General features: G+C 38.1%; 1 protein-coding gene across 4 annotated transcripts in view; it reads right to left on the bottom strand.

Annotated features, from left to right (window-relative positions):
• Positions 1–13,494, bottom strand: part of wasf1 (WASP family member 1) — a 118,279-nt gene that overhangs the window by 32,535 nt on the left and 72,250 nt on the right. For all 4 annotated transcript variants that reach the window (XM_051960826.1, XM_051960823.1, XM_051960825.1 and 1 more), the window contains exon 4: positions 11,529–11,682. In XM_051960826.1, the coding sequence (XP_051816786.1) occupies positions 11,529–11,682 (154 nt within the window). The remainder of the gene's footprint in view (positions 1–11,528; positions 11,683–13,494) is intronic.

The following is a 13,494-nucleotide window of genomic DNA, read 5'->3' on the forward strand; positions in this document are numbered from 1 at the left end:
GAAAGTAAAATATTACATTATACATTGTTTTTTGTTGCTTTGTGTATCATTTTTGTAATATTTTGTCATGTTTTGTTGTTTTTTGTCTCGCTTGTGGAATTTTTTGTCTTGTTTTTGTCATTTGTCCATTTTTTGAGGCTTTGTAACTTTTTTGCCTCATTTATTTTTATTCATTTCTTTATTTGGTACGGACAGTGCACAGTAATGAACACCCATGGCGTAAATATGCCAGATTATAGGACAATTTTTTGTCTCTTGTTTTGTTTCATGCCGTTTGTATCATTTTTTTTTTTTTTTTTGTAGTAGGGTCATTCCATCATTTCAACCAGTGGTCCCCACCTGACCCTCTCAGATTTTACTAAGTTTCTACATACATTTAGTCCATTACATATGATGGGAAAATCCAAAATTTGAATGCTTTATTGTCATTAGTTTCAAAGTTATGGTTATTTGAAGTTGGTAGGGGGTACCCTAAAATTGCAGCGAAAATTAAGACTTGAAATTTTCGACCATTTTCAGACTTCTATAACTTCTGAACAACAAAAGATAGAGATCTGACATTTTCAGAATCATTTCACAGTGACCTATAGTCCTCAGAAATGTGAAAATATTTACTTTATATTTATAATTGCATGTTACAGAGAATGAAAAAGTTGCGATTTCATCCATCACGAACATCTAAACTGCTACATTTGGCCACCCATTACACAAAAACTAATCATCATATCCATTAGAGATTTTATGTGGTATAATTTGTCTATCTAAGGATTGGATCTGTATAAAATGAAAGTGCTATGGTAAGTAATGCATGAAATATGAACAGCTAAAAATCTAAAATATCTGTCCGACCTTCAGATTCAAAGGTCAACACTAAACATAGAAGGTTTATAGAAGCAAGTTGTGCTTGGTGTCAAAATTTAGGGAAATTCCCGTAATTTCACATGATGTCTTTATTTTTTGATGCCACTGATCCCACATGCTGATATTGACCAGCATGGTCGTGACTAAATGTTTGGTGCCTTTGTAAACTGAGGCACATTATTGCTGAAATTGATTTTTTTTTTTCTGAAGAAACTTCAAGTTGCACATAATGTTTTGTTTATTAAATGTGAGCATTTGAAGAGCATACTTTTTTGCATGAAAACAAAGGAAAAATCTGGAGTTTTATGCTGTTATTTTACCGCTCCGGCCCACTTAAGACCGCACTGGGCTGAACGTGGCCCCTGAACTAAGCTGAGTTTGACACCTCTGTCCTCGAGAAAAACACAAGAACATTCCTGTCATTTTTATTTTAGATCCATCTACCGACTATTTACTAGTTAATTTTTTTGATTTATTTGTATTTATTTATATATTTAGCTTAAAAAGCAGTAAAAAAAAAAAACATGGTTTTCTTGAGGTACAGAGAGGAGGAGCAGCTTTGCCACAGATACACCTCCTGTCAAAAGTTTTGAGACACTTTCTCATTCAAATAAATTAGAACCCGTCTCAAAACTTTTGACAGGGGGTGTATATCACTGATCATTTAATATTTGTTTACTATATTATTTACTTCCCATTTTGTTTGTAAATACGTGCTTAAATAACTCTGGCAGTGGAGTACTGAGTGAGTGAAATAATCTCATGCTTTTTGCTCCTTTTCGTATATATCGGGTTATTTTTTTGGTTTGTTTTGTTGTTGTTTTGAATATTTTAATTTGTTTTAGTGGCTTTTTTTCCCTCTCACTTTTCCCAAATAAAAACATTAATTAATTTATTCAATCATTTAACCCACTGAACCATGAAAGCCTCCAGCAGCTTTGAGGAAAATGCTTCCTTTATTTTTTAAATTGACAGAATTGCATCATTTATTAAAGCCGCCAGCGGTAAAAACAGAAAGAGCCGTCAGATTTTAAACTACATGAACATACGTGTGACTTTCCCTTCCAGCAGGACAATTAACCACATCTGAGCTTCAAAATGCTGAAATGTGCCAAAGCGGAGCCATTTGCATTAATAACAGTTTATAAAAAACACAACTGTGAAGCTATTAGTGACTCCGCTGTGTCAAACAGTCGCATCACAAAAAAAATCTGTGAGTTTTCAGCTGAACTACAGGCTGTGATTACGCAGAGTAGAAAGGAGACAAGTAATAGGGAAAAAAAGTAAAATCTGAGTAATAAAAGATCTGCAGCACATGGAGTCATCATTTTTTAAAGTATTGGGATATTTACAGGCAATTGGAAGAGTGTTGTATCAGGTTTAAACATTTCCAGTAAAATAAACAATGAAAGAAATCAAACCTTTCTTTATTTTTGGCTTCTGATGAATTAGCATTAGCCTAGCCGCGCTAGACCCATGTTCTGAAGGCACAAGGGTCTAGGAACGCTCGACAGGGAGGGAGGCGGGCTACAAGGTTGTCTTTCAAATCACTCTGCAGCAGTTGGGTAGGTATACAACCAATCAGCGCAACGAATAGGCTGACGTAGTTCCTAGAGCGCCGGATTGTGGCTAAGTCCCATTAGCTTCCCAACCAGCGGAGCCAACTGGTATATTAAGGATTTGCCATATCCCGTTGGCATAAGTCCAAATTTGTCTTTCTTCTCAATGAAACACTTCAGTGCCGTCCTTTGTTTATCTTTCAAGTTGAATTTTAGCTTCAAATCTTTAAGGGCTGTGGCCAAAGCCGAGTCGAAAGATAACTGTTTATTGTGCGCCGGTTGTTTCTGTCAGAATCGTCGCGCCTCTGTCGTCACTTAGTTACGCCCGCCTTCTGACTCTACACTTCATGGTGATTGGTCCGGCCAGTTTTAGGAGAATCCAGCCTCGAGCCTTATGGAGGGTAACTAGACCCACCCTGGCAGAGAATTAAATTCGTTGCCGTGGGTTGTCTAGCGCGGCTAGGCTATTATGGCATTATAACTGCAGTAAACTGCTCATGAAGTATTTCTGACTTCTAGCCGTGTTTATGTTGTTTCCATAGAGGTGCAGGACTTTAAACTAATGAACCCACAGTGAGTAAAAATGTGACGAGAGCATCACACGGTTAAACAAGCTCACCTACACCCCCTGTCAAAAGTTTTGAGACAGGTTCTAATCTATTTGAATGAGAAAGTGTCTCAAAGCTTTTGACGGGGTGTATTCTGGAGTTTTCTTCTCAGATTTTACATTTCACATTAACATAAGCCTGATAAAGCTGATTTTTGTTCACATTTAAGTAGCTGGAAATAAAGAATGTGTTGGCATCTCAGCGTGAAAAACAAACGAATGAATAAATAAATGACCCAAATATCCAAACGCTTGCTGAGTCATGTTTCTGTCTGCTGACTAATTGTTTCAGCGCCAGACAGAAGGGCTGGGTCGCACAACAAGCTGCAACAAAAAGGCATTTTTCTTCTTTATTATTTTGTTGTTTGTTTGTGACTGAGTCTCTTAAAATGCTGCAGAATTTGACGAACCCTGAAAGTGCAGAGTAAGTGATGAGAGAGGAAGGTGATGCTTATTGACTCCTTCTTCTTTCCTTCATTTATCCGTTTACCATTTGTCATAAACAGGCGCTAACGGCCTCTGTTTTCTGTGTTCGTCAGCGACATTACAGAAGTCTCTGCTGGTCACTGGGAGGGAAATAGGAAAAGACTTCCGACAGAGGCAGGTAGTTATCACATCAAAGGTCCCTCTTGATGAGGAAATTATCATCCCCACATGTCCAAACATGCTGTCCGGCCGTTTGCCTAAATTACCCCGCTGATGTCCTGCTCATCTCAGCTGCTCCCAAACGTGTTTCACCGATGGATAAATCATCATTTCAGAACGCTTAAAAAACAGAAAACGTCTCGTCATAGATGAACCCGTTGAACCCGGAAACCTGCCAGTGGATTTGAAAGCATGCTTAAAAAAACAAAACTGTGGATGTTGAATCTTCCAATGGTCCTTGAACTTCTCATCCATGATGGTCAGGAAACCGAACCAAATCTGAGCTGAAAATTGAGATATTTCACTTGATTCTTTAAACAAAATTGGCCACAAACAAAACCATGCATGCTGTTCACATGTGAGGTAAAAAAAACTTAAATTCTGCATTCTGGTGGTGACTCAGCTGCAATTACTGATCACGTGACAAAAATTTAATTCCCTTTTGGCTGAACTGCAGGATGTGTAGTTAGAAGACCTGTATTACCGACATTTTATTATCTGATCAAAATGACAAAAGTCAGATAAAAAAAGACAACTAAAACAAGCCAACACATTACAAAAACGACACACAAAACGATAAAAAAAATGAGACAGACGACACGAAGCAAAACAAAAGAGACAAGAAATTAGAGAAAAACGTAACAAAGCGACAAAAAACGGACAAACGACAAAAAATGACAAAAGCGAGACAAAATTCCAAAAAAGACAACACAAGCGAGACAAAAACACAAAGCGAAAAAAACGACACACAAAACAATGAATAAAGCAAAATGACAGAGATAAAACAAAAAGCACAAGCTAGACAAAAAGGAAATAAAATGACAAAACGAGAAACAAAACGACAACAAATAAGACAAACGACGTAAAACAAAACAAAAAAGAGACAAACATTTACAAAGCAACAAAAAATGGACAAAAGTCAGCCAAGAAAAGAGAAAATATGACAAAAACGAGACACAAAACGACAAAATAACAATCAGCGATCTAGTATTTTACTTTGTGATCAAAGTCAAAGCCTAGAAATTATGATAAATTTATAGTTTTACAAATTTAAAATTTGCAGTTAATGTCTTCTCTGTAATTTTACACTTTAAAAAGTTGTCCACATGTTTGACACAGCTGCCCTGGAGGTACAAGAATTTATATTGTGGTGAAAAATGTGACAGGAGCAAATAAAAAACTAAAAAAAAACACCCAGACACTGCTTGGGGTTCGGACGGTTAAAGCAGAAATCGATAGTAGCAGCCTGTGGATATAAAGACTTTGGATGGAAGTTAAATACGACTACAGAAGCACAGCAACGCAAAAACTCTATTAAATGTGCTGCTAACTGTGGGCAGAAGCTAAAGATTACAAAACTGAACAGACAATCTGCAGCTCATTTTTAATTTCAGGGGAATTGGAGGAATCTGCCGTGTCATTCTCAACTGTAAAGAATTTTTCTGAGGAGCAGCAGAAGCGGGATAGTTGTCGTGTTTTTGTCCATCTACCTCGTCAAACCGAAGAAGAACATTTCTGTGAGATGAAGCAGTAAAAGCTGTAATTGGTGCCTGTAATACAAAGTCCTCAATCGTCAAGACTCCTGAAGGCAACATAGATCTTCTCCATACACTGGAAAAAAAAGCCCCTCTCAAAACAAGAAAAAAAACTCATTTCAAAGAACTTTTACCTTGAAATAAGTGAAAAAAATCTGCCAATACAACGAGTGAAAAATGGCTTGGTAAGACTTCTTGAAATAAGACGTGATATTTAGAATATTGAGATCTTAAAATTAGCTGGGGAAACTTATTTTATGTTATATTTTTGCAGCATTGTCAAGCTTAAGTGTCTTAATTCTCCTGTTTCCTCATTTAAGGCACCGAAAAATATTGTTCCCTTGTCTGAAAAAAATTCAAAAGTTCAGCAAAGAAATGCACAAATTTATAAAAAAAATAATTGCAGAATCTTCAGGAAGAAAATTCCTTCAAAGTTTCCCTTAAAAGTTTTATTTAAAAAGAAAAAAATCCCCAAATTTGGAAAGAAATGAAAATGAAAAATATATAAAAAATTGTAAATATTTTGAAAAAAAAATCTTCCCCAAAAAAATCCTAAAAATATCGAAGGTGATTACATACATTTCAGTAAAACTTCTACTATTTTCTTTAAGAACATTCACAAAAAAATCCAGCAAAATCCAGCGAATTTTGCAGAATTTTTGTGAATGTTCTTAAAGAAACATTTTTTAACACTTCTTTTTTTCCTCTCAAAAAATGTTAAAATATTTCCCAAAAAAACGTGAAAATGTGGACGTGAAAATAGATATATTTTTTTCCACACTTTTAAAATTGAAAACGGGTCAATTTGACCTGCAGGACTAGCCTAGCCGCGCTAGACCCAGGTCTTAAGACACAAGGGTCTAGGACTGCTCGACAGGGAGGGAGGCGGGCTAAAAGGTTGTCTATCAAATCAGTCTGCAGCAATTGGGTAGGTATACAACCAATCAGCGCAACAAATAGGCTGACGGAGTTCCTAGAGCGCCGGCGGATTGTGGCTAAATCCCATTAGCTTCCCAACCAGCGGAGCCAACTGGTATATTAAGGATTTGCCATATCCCGTCGGCATAAGTCCAAATACGTCTTTCTTCTCAATGAAACACTTCAGTGCCGTCCTTTGTTTATCTTTCAAGTTGAATTTTAGCTTCAAATCTTTAAGGGCTGTGGCCAAAGCCGAGTCCAAAGATAACTGTTTATTGTGCGCCGGTTGTTTCTGTCAGAATCGTCACGCCTCTGTCGTCACTTAGTTACGCCCGCCTTCTGACTCTACACTTCATGGTGATTGGTCCGGCCAGTTTTAGGAAAATCCAGCCTCGAGCCTTATGGAGGGTAACTAGACCCACCCCGGCAGAGAATTAAATTCGTTGCCGTGGGTTGTCTAGCGCAGCTAGGCTACTGCAGGACGACACGAGGGTTAAAACAAGATAATTTTAAGATTGTTTGACTCGACAGGATATTTAAGATGCACCGTCTTAAAATAGTCCCTCCATCTTGCTGAAATGTCTCTTGCTAAGTGAATTTATCTTACTCCAAGTGGGATGAGACATTTTGACTAAAAAAAAGACAAACAGACTTGGTAAGATTTGGAGTTTTTGCAGTGTAGACACCGGAGTACTTCAAGGAGACCCTCTAACACCTTTCCTCTTCATCATCTGCTTAGACTGAGGAATGCAATCTTCCCCCCTGATGGTCTAACCCTAAAGTATCGTCAAAGTAGAAGACACCCTGAAGAAGTCCTCCCTGAACTTGCATTTGGAGATGACATTAGCAGAAGATCTTCTGCATTAGGTAGAGTGAGAAACAAGACAGATTGGACTCTTCCTTAATGCTGGAAAGACCAAGTTCATGCACCCGAACCCAACATCTGAGGAGACACTGCAGACAAATCAGAAATCTGCTGACGATTTCCTACAACTTGGAGGCTCCACCAACAGAAATAAAAACTGAAAAAGCTCTGGGTGCACTGCACTCTCTGTCAAAAGGAAAAAAAGTGGTCGAACGTTCATCTGCTGTCTGCACTGCTGGGTTTTTATTTCATTTCATCTCCAGTAATCTGCATAAATGTGACTTTTAGCTCGTCCAAAAATGTGCTACTGTCATGTAAAAGCAAGAAATACCCGGGTGAATCCTGACTCTTCAGTGGCCCTGACCTGAATATTTGAATGTACAGGACGTGCAGCTGCCTTCACCCAAAGAGCAGCTATTTGGCTTCGACACTGACAAGAGAGAGAACAGAGGACATGAAAAGGCGAAGCTTCAAAAGGCACGAGCGGAAAGTTTAATGATATGCAGCACAACAAAGGGAGGAAAACAGAACCCAACGACTGGATAAGGAGAGTTTGTGTAAATTATTATGCCTGGTGCTTGTGAACATTTGAGGTGAGCGTTTGTGTGGATCTGAGGAAAAACAGCCTGAGGAGGAGTCCCAGGGAGCCTTTAGTGGGATGAGAGGAGGAAGACAGAAAAAGAGGAGAAACAAGAGACTAGAGATAGAAGAGCAGCCCGAGAGATCGAAATACAGCATTTTAAATTATGAATCAGAAGAATGAAATCATCACCCGTGGTAATTGTAATCATGCGTTCAGCTCCGGATGAAAGATGAATTCATTTGGATTCCGAGCAAAAATGAAGAGAATGTGCTGCATTGCATATATGTTTTTAATTTGTGGATTTTCTGTGCTTGTGCGCTGTTTTATAAAAAAATATTTGTTCTGGTTAATATCACTGTCATAAATGAAAAATAAAAAAAAATACAATCAGCAGAAACTAAAACAACAGATTGTTTAAATCCTGTTAAGAGCACAATTGCAACAACTGTCAGTTATTATTATTATTATTATTCATAATAATAACAGCATGAAAAGCATCCAGAGAGCAGTACTCAGTCTGTGCTTTTCTAGCGAATTAAATCTTCAATAAAAAGATTATCTTGCACAGGCGTGTGTTAAGCATGTGTACGTTATGTACGGATACCGAATCATGTGACCTAAATATGTAGCGGGTGGATGGGATTGATGGGACGGATCAGTCCTGATAAGTCCTCAGCGGTGGATTTGTAGTCGGATCACAATCATGGCAGCTGATGTAGTGTTCACTTGTTGTCATGGTTACAGTGACGCCGTGCTGCTATCTGGCAATGATACAGAAATCTTTAACAAATCAGTGGATCCAGACTATAAGCTGCATCACTGCCAAAATCTAATCACTTGGTCTTTGTGTCATTTCTGACCTTCCCTGAAAATTTCATCCAAATCCATTAGTCTGTTTTTGAGTAATGTTGCTAACAGACAGACGGACAGACAGCGACAGTCACATAACTCTGTTGCGTTTCTCGGTGGAGTAATTATGCAAAATTTAAGCCTTAATTCAATTTAAACTGACGAGTTATCTAAAAATTTGGCCAAATTCATCCAAATCCGTCAGTTTTTGAGTAACAGGAACAGACAGACGGACGGACAAACCAGCACTGATAGTCACAGAACTCCTTGGCAGATTCATAAGAACAATAATAATGATAATAATAATAATAATAATAATAATGAGGTACACATCTCTGGATTTCTGATTCTCAACTCTGAGCACATCAAAATGAGCTGATGGAACTTATTATAGATTACTGACATTTCCAAAGCCATACAGTGAACCAGTTAACTGAGACAACAGTTAGATCAACTCAACTTTTTCCGTCATACAGGACCCTAAACCACACTGTGTGCTTAAAGCTGCTTTATTGGTTGGGTTCATGTTACTGACTGGGGAACCTGCACACTCTGGAACTAAACGTTTTACTTTTTTATTTTAAATTTTTCATGACTTTGCCAAGTATTCGTTCCCCAAGAACTTCATATCATCCTTTTTTTTTGTCATTCGTGTTGAGGGAGACAACTGTCAAAACAACTCAATTCCACGTTTGCATTTTTATTAGACGGAACTATTTATTGACTTCATCTTTGCCAGCTGTCCTGATTTAAAGCATCGCCGTCGTTCTGCCGTTCATTCTGAGGGATGAAGACGCAGATTTCCTCATGTGCATCATTAACAAACCACTTACTGCTCTCCCTAAAATAAAATGATTCTAAGTTTAGTCCATGTTCGTTTGTATGCAACATGCAGATTAACTAACTTTTCTAAATCTTTCTGTCAGATCACATCAGTGACTTAAAAATACTTTGAGAAGACACAAGTTATTATTCTGTTTTCTTCTTACAGCGGTTCATTCTTTGGTCCCCCACAGACACGCTTTGTCCTTGTAAGTAAACAATAAGCAATGAGTCACGGTGTTCGGCAGTATTAAAACTTTAGAGAAAGGAAGTGAGCGAGGAAGACTCCCACATCTGTCTGAGGCCCACAGGTTAAAAACCCTCCAACAACGGGCTGCCATATCACCGTCTACATCTGCGCCCGAATCCTCACGGCGCACGAGTGTCAACAGGAACACACCGAACAAAAAGATTGTGTTTGGCCTGTGACCTTTTCCAGCCGGTCTGCTCAGGAGGAAAGACACTGAAGGGTCAGATAAGATGCTGCAGGGGGATAAAAAATAAAAAAAACGAGGAGAATAAAAACATAGGAGGAGAGAGCAGCAGACTGAGAAGGTCGTGAAATAAAAGGGTGGGAGAGCTGGCCGGCAGAGCTTTTTATGGGCTATTCATCTAAACCCGACTCCCTCAACATCAAGAACCAAGAGAGGAGCCTGGTGCTGGAGAAAGAAGTCTGCTAGAAGAGCACATCTCCAGATGCTAAATATATTCAGCCGTAAACTCACGTCAGCTTTCCCGTTTATTTGAGGCTGCGACTATCCGAGCTGAGAAGGTTTTTTCTGTTTGAGCATCACCGTCTCGTTCAGTAAAAGCTTTTCTAACGGCGGGCAGCACTGCAATGCAAGCGAAAGGGCCAAATAGAAGCTGTAATTCACGGCTATTTCTGCACTCTGTGTTGACGCGGTGGGCTGCAATCAGTCTCTGGAACGCATCAATAAAATACAACGTGTTAAAATGGAAAACATAAAAATACCGGTGCGTTGATGTTTTCCACTCCTCTGAAAACAGAAAAATGCACGTGAAGGTCGGCGCAGTCTGACTCCTGCTATTAACCCTGTGGATTTGAACATGTCTGAAAGGAAAGTTATCTTAAAAATACAAATAAACAAAGCATGAAACCAGAAAAACAGAAAATATTGTTGGAATTTCAGCTTTCTGATTGGATGATTGGAGAAAGAACTCCGTCTGAGCTAAAAATGGTGATATTTCAATAAAATCACACACATCTGCTAAGAAATTAACCCTTTGCTATAAACAGATACCGCAGTATACCTACAGCTGCTTTTTGGCTGAACTGCAGATTGTGTTTCCACAGAGCAAATGGGAGAAATAAATTTAAAATGCAAGAAGGGAAATATCTGTAGCATGTAAACCCACATTTTTTTTCCCTTTAACACCTGCAGGCACTGTAAAAATGCTGTTCAGTTCTTAAATTAAGTTTTTGAACAATTTTTGGTGGAAACAAAGAAATTTTAAGAGTGAATGTTTCTTAAGAACATTCACAAAAAAAAAAAAATCAACCAAAATCCACTGACAAAAAAAAAAATTAAGCAACAAAAAAAAATAAAAATCAACCAAAATCCAGTGAAAAAAAAATCAACCAAAATACAGCAACAACAAAATCAACCAAAATCCAGTGACAAAACTCATTTTTTGAAAATAAAGAGTGTATTTGCAAAAACAGATAACTCCTATTTTATACATTTTCAGAAAACTTACTTTGTTATTGTTTACTTGAGATAATAATAACAACAATGATTTATTTTTTCTCTATTTTGTCATGTATTTTTCTACTGAGTCAAATCCACTCAGCTTTAGTTTGATTGATATTATCTCAAGTAAACAATAAAAAAGTAAGTTTTCTGAAAATTTATAGAAATGGAGTTGTCCGTTTTGGCAAATAAACTCAGTAAATATTTATAAGAATTTTCTTGCCAAATTTGGGGGATTAAAGTAAAATTTTTAAGGGAAACTTTTAAAGAATTATTGGAATTTTCTTCCTTAAGATTTTGCAAATTTTCTGAAATTTGGGGATTTTTTTTTGCTGGATTTTTGGATTTTTTTCAGACAAGGAAGCAATACTTTTAAAGAAAACAGGAGGGTTAAATAAAATAAATTTGCTTAGTTTTTTTAGGAAGACTGCAGATGTGGTTGAAACATGTCAGCGAGGTAAAAACCATCTTTTCAAGTAACGCTATTCTAAACCGAGCATGACGGAGATGTTTTATTTGCTTCAAAGTCCCGTTCAACACGTCGGAGGTGATGAGCCGGGCTGGATTCTGACCTGTACGGCGTGAGGATGTTGAGAGGTGGCGGCTGCTCGCAGGTGTGGAAGGTTTCCTGCAGCGGGACGGGCAGAGACGTGCGGTCGAACAGCTGCTGGTCCTGAATAGTAGAACTCCTGAAGGCCTTCCTCATGGTGATGTCCTGGAGAGACACTGGACAAAAGAGAGAAGAGAAAGGATGAAACAACGAGTTATCAGATCGGGTTCTACGAGGATGTATGTCAGCTATGTGACTGGCAGAAAGATAAATCATTTAAGGAGGGATGTTTGTTAGTCTTTGGCTGTAAAAAAAAAAAAAAGTAAAAATCCACACATGCACCAACAAACAGCCCCTCACAATAATTACCATCTGCTTCCGTGTCATTATCATTAAATTTACACTGACATCATCACTCACACAATCACAGAGCTCTAAACCTATCAGAGGCCACTAATCGTCCTCCATTGGGTTTGTGCTGCTCTGTGCTTCTAAACCGGAGGAGTCAAACTCATCTTAGCTCACTGCAGATCAAACTCAGCCCAGTTTGATCTGCAGTGAGCAGAAAAATCACAGAATAATAACCCAGAAATAACCACCACTCCAAATATTTGCTGTTTTAGTGCAAAAAAAAAGTACATTCTAAAGAGACAAAATGGCAAAAGCGAGAAACAAAATGACAAAAAATGAGACAAAACATAAAACAAAACAAAAAATAGACAAAGAATTTGACAAAAAAGCCAAAAAGCGACAAAAAAATTAGACAAACGACAAAAATGAGACAAAAATGAAACAAAAAGGAAACACAAAATGGCAAAAATGAGAAACAAACAACAAAAGTCAGACAAAATAAGATAAACAAAACAACAAAATCAAGACAAAATATGAGAAAAACAAGAACCAAAAGGACAAAAACGAGACACAATATAGCAAAAGTGCAAAACTAAATGACAAAAAATGAGACAAATGACATGAAATAAAACAAAAACGACAAAAGTCAGACAGAAAAAAAGATAAAAAACAACAAAAACAAAACTAAATATTACAAAAATGAGGCACAAAATGACAAAAGAAACACTACTAGCAATCTAGTATTTTACTTTATGATCTAAACAACTTGTCATGGTCTGGAAATTATTCCAAATTTACAGTTTTACTAATTTACAATTATCTGCAGTTATTGTCTTCTCTGTAATTTTTACACTTTCCTAAGTCGTTCTGTGGGATTCTGTCAGATTGAACCTCTGAAGTCTGGAGGGTCGTTTTTGATCCACAGGCCGCATGTTAGATACCCTTAAGTGAACCCGCATGCTAACTCAGCTAAGCTAGGCTAAGTGAGGCCAAGGCTGTCTCTCAGAGGCTGTGGAAATGATCGGCCGTCTTTCATCCGAGGACTTCTGACATTTTCAGAGGGCTGAAGAACAACAGAAGAAAACCGACGCCGTGGAGCTGAAGCCTTCCGAAAAAACAGGTTGGAGAAACTGCTGCTTAGTGGGGGAGAGAGGAAGAACAACCAAACCGACGCTAAGCCTCAATCTGGTGAGCAGAAAGTCTTGGAAAGAAATCGGGAACGTTGCAACCGGATCTGAATTATACATGAGGGAGTGACAAATGGATACACTTTGCTGTTGCCCAGGGGAAGACTGAAAAAGTCCTGTTCTGTTATTATTATTAGCCTTTTCTACCACACACACACAAACTAACCTGTAACCTGAAACACACCGTGAGAAGATGTCCCTTAAGCCAAACACAAAGAGACCTTTAAACCATTGTCTCAATGAAATGAAATAAACTAAGTACAGAATCCCAGCCACCCCACGTCCATCTTCTAGATTCCAGCAACACAGCTGGATAACGACTTCCATACAGACTCTCAGCGTAGAGAAGGACCGGCCACCCGAGGCACTGAAGCATCATTATTAGCAAACAACATCAAGGAGCCAAGATCTGGTGAACAACACTCTGGGAGAGAGATGGGAGGCCGGAGA

Source organism: Acanthochromis polyacanthus, chromosome 16, assembly GCF_021347895.1.
Source record: "Acanthochromis polyacanthus isolate Apoly-LR-REF ecotype Palm Island chromosome 16, KAUST_Apoly_ChrSc, whole genome shotgun sequence".
In the NCBI taxonomy this organism is placed as follows: Eukaryota; Metazoa; Chordata; class Actinopteri; family Pomacentridae; genus Acanthochromis; species Acanthochromis polyacanthus.